At 36.9% G+C, this 1,789-nt stretch overlaps 1 protein-coding gene across 1 annotated transcript in view; it reads left to right on the forward strand.

Moving 5' to 3' along the window:
- Positions 1 to 1,789, forward strand: part of gaa2 (alpha glucosidase 2) — a 12,414-nt gene that overhangs the window by 5,303 nt on the left and 5,322 nt on the right. Inside the window, exons 6-9 of the mRNA XM_016250396.1 lie at positions 181 to 300; positions 397 to 515; positions 934 to 1,065; positions 1,633 to 1,743. Coding sequence (XP_016105882.1) covers positions 181 to 300; positions 397 to 515; positions 934 to 1,065; positions 1,633 to 1,743 — 482 coding nt within the window. The remainder of the gene's footprint in view (positions 1 to 180; positions 301 to 396; positions 516 to 933; positions 1,066 to 1,632; positions 1,744 to 1,789) is intronic.

Genomic DNA, 1,789 nt, shown 5'->3' on the forward strand with positions numbered 1-1,789 from the left:
TTTTTTTTTTTTTTTTCAATGTACCACCATATTTGTAAATTGTTTACATGGTACTTCAAGGCATTACAGTGGAGCATGGCCAAAAAAAGGTATTAAAATGCTAATTATGGTATTAAATGATGGTAATATCCTATGCTGTATGAACTTTGTAATAACGTGTGTAAATAATCTCTGATGTAGATGTGGCTCTGCAGCCTGCTCCTGCCCTCACCTGGCGTATGATTGGTGGGATCCTCGACTTTTACATTTTCCTAGGCCCGGATCCCAGCTCTGTAATTGCACAGTACTTGGATGTTGTAGGTCAGCAAGCATCATAAACAGTATTTGATAAGCATTTTCACATGAAGAAACAGAAGTTCAAGAACTAATCATTGAATCTTCTCTTTTTCACATTAGGGAAGCCTGCAATGCCCATCTTCTGGGCTCTGGGTTATCATCTTTGCCGATGGGGCTACAAGTCAAGCGACAAAACCTGGAATGTTGTAAAAGAAATGCGGAATTATGGGATACCTCAGGTACTGTAGTTGTCAGGTCATTTTCATTTATTGTTTGATTCAGTGTAAGTAATTATGGCTTGGTTTGTGTTTGTACACAAATGTTTTCTATTGGTAGGAATTTCAAATCAGCTACACAAGATTTACACTGTTGATAGACATCAAGAAAAATTATCAAAGTATTTCAGCACAGAAAATAAAGCAAAAAACATATAACTTACAGTCTGTCTCTATCAGTATTGTTATTGTTAACAAAAACTATTTTCATTTCGTTTATAAAAAAGAAATACAATTATTGCTATATAGAAATAAATAAATACATTTAAATTATATATAATAAATGTAATGTAATTTAATAAATGCGTTATGCATTTAGCATAGGGAATAGAATTGTGAGAAATTATGTTTGCACTAATTACAAAATGTTTCTATCTTTCAGGATGTTCAGTGGAATGACATTGACTACATGGATCATGCCTTAGACTTCACTTATGACACTGTGAACTTTTCCAGCCTACCTGACCTTGTGAAAGACCTTCATAGACATGATCAACACTATGTCATGATGCTGGTACACACTCACACTTCGATTGACACAAAAACGTGACCATTTGTGAATTTAATGAACTACACCTGGTTACTCTGCTAGAACACCTAAATGTTCTTGAAGGGGAACTGACTTCATACATCCAATAAAAATCACCTTCACAGCAGTTGGTTGAATGTCATTGCACAAATGTTTCTTTTGTTTGAAGATGTCACTTGGTTTGATACGCAGTGACATTCATTCAGGTTCAGTGTGGCTTAAATAATTTTTGGAGGCTGTCAATAGATTTATTTGCAGAAAGCAGATAAACTAAAAATCCAAATGAGAGGAACATCTGTGTTCTGTGAGTTTAAATATGCTTCTCCTGCAAAAACATCCATATGACACGCTTCCTCATTTGGCTCTCGTCTCTTTTGTGGAGCAGTAGAATCACACTGACAGTCATGAGGCTGTTTTGGCAGCTGAATGTTTCACATGACTGCAGTTCAATCCCTCACTAAAGCGTTTGGATGTGTCACTGTGGATTTAGCTCAAGTGTGCTTGATGTAAACTGCAGCTTGTGTGTTTGTCCCTTTTGCACTTCCTCATCAGGATCCCGGTATCAGTAACTCTCAGCTGCCTGGCTCCTACTGGCCATTTGATGAGGGGATGAAGAGGGGCATCTTCATCAATGATTCGAATGGAGACGTCCTTATCGGGAAGGTACACTGAAGACATACACATTAAGTTGTTTAAAATTTGGGCGTTT

This window comes from Sinocyclocheilus grahami, unplaced genomic scaffold, assembly GCF_001515645.1.
Source record: "Sinocyclocheilus grahami isolate Dianchi unplaced genomic scaffold, SAMN03320097.WGS_v1.1 scaffold25.1, whole genome shotgun sequence".
NCBI classification, from domain to species: domain Eukaryota; kingdom Metazoa; phylum Chordata; class Actinopteri; order Cypriniformes; family Cyprinidae; genus Sinocyclocheilus; species Sinocyclocheilus grahami.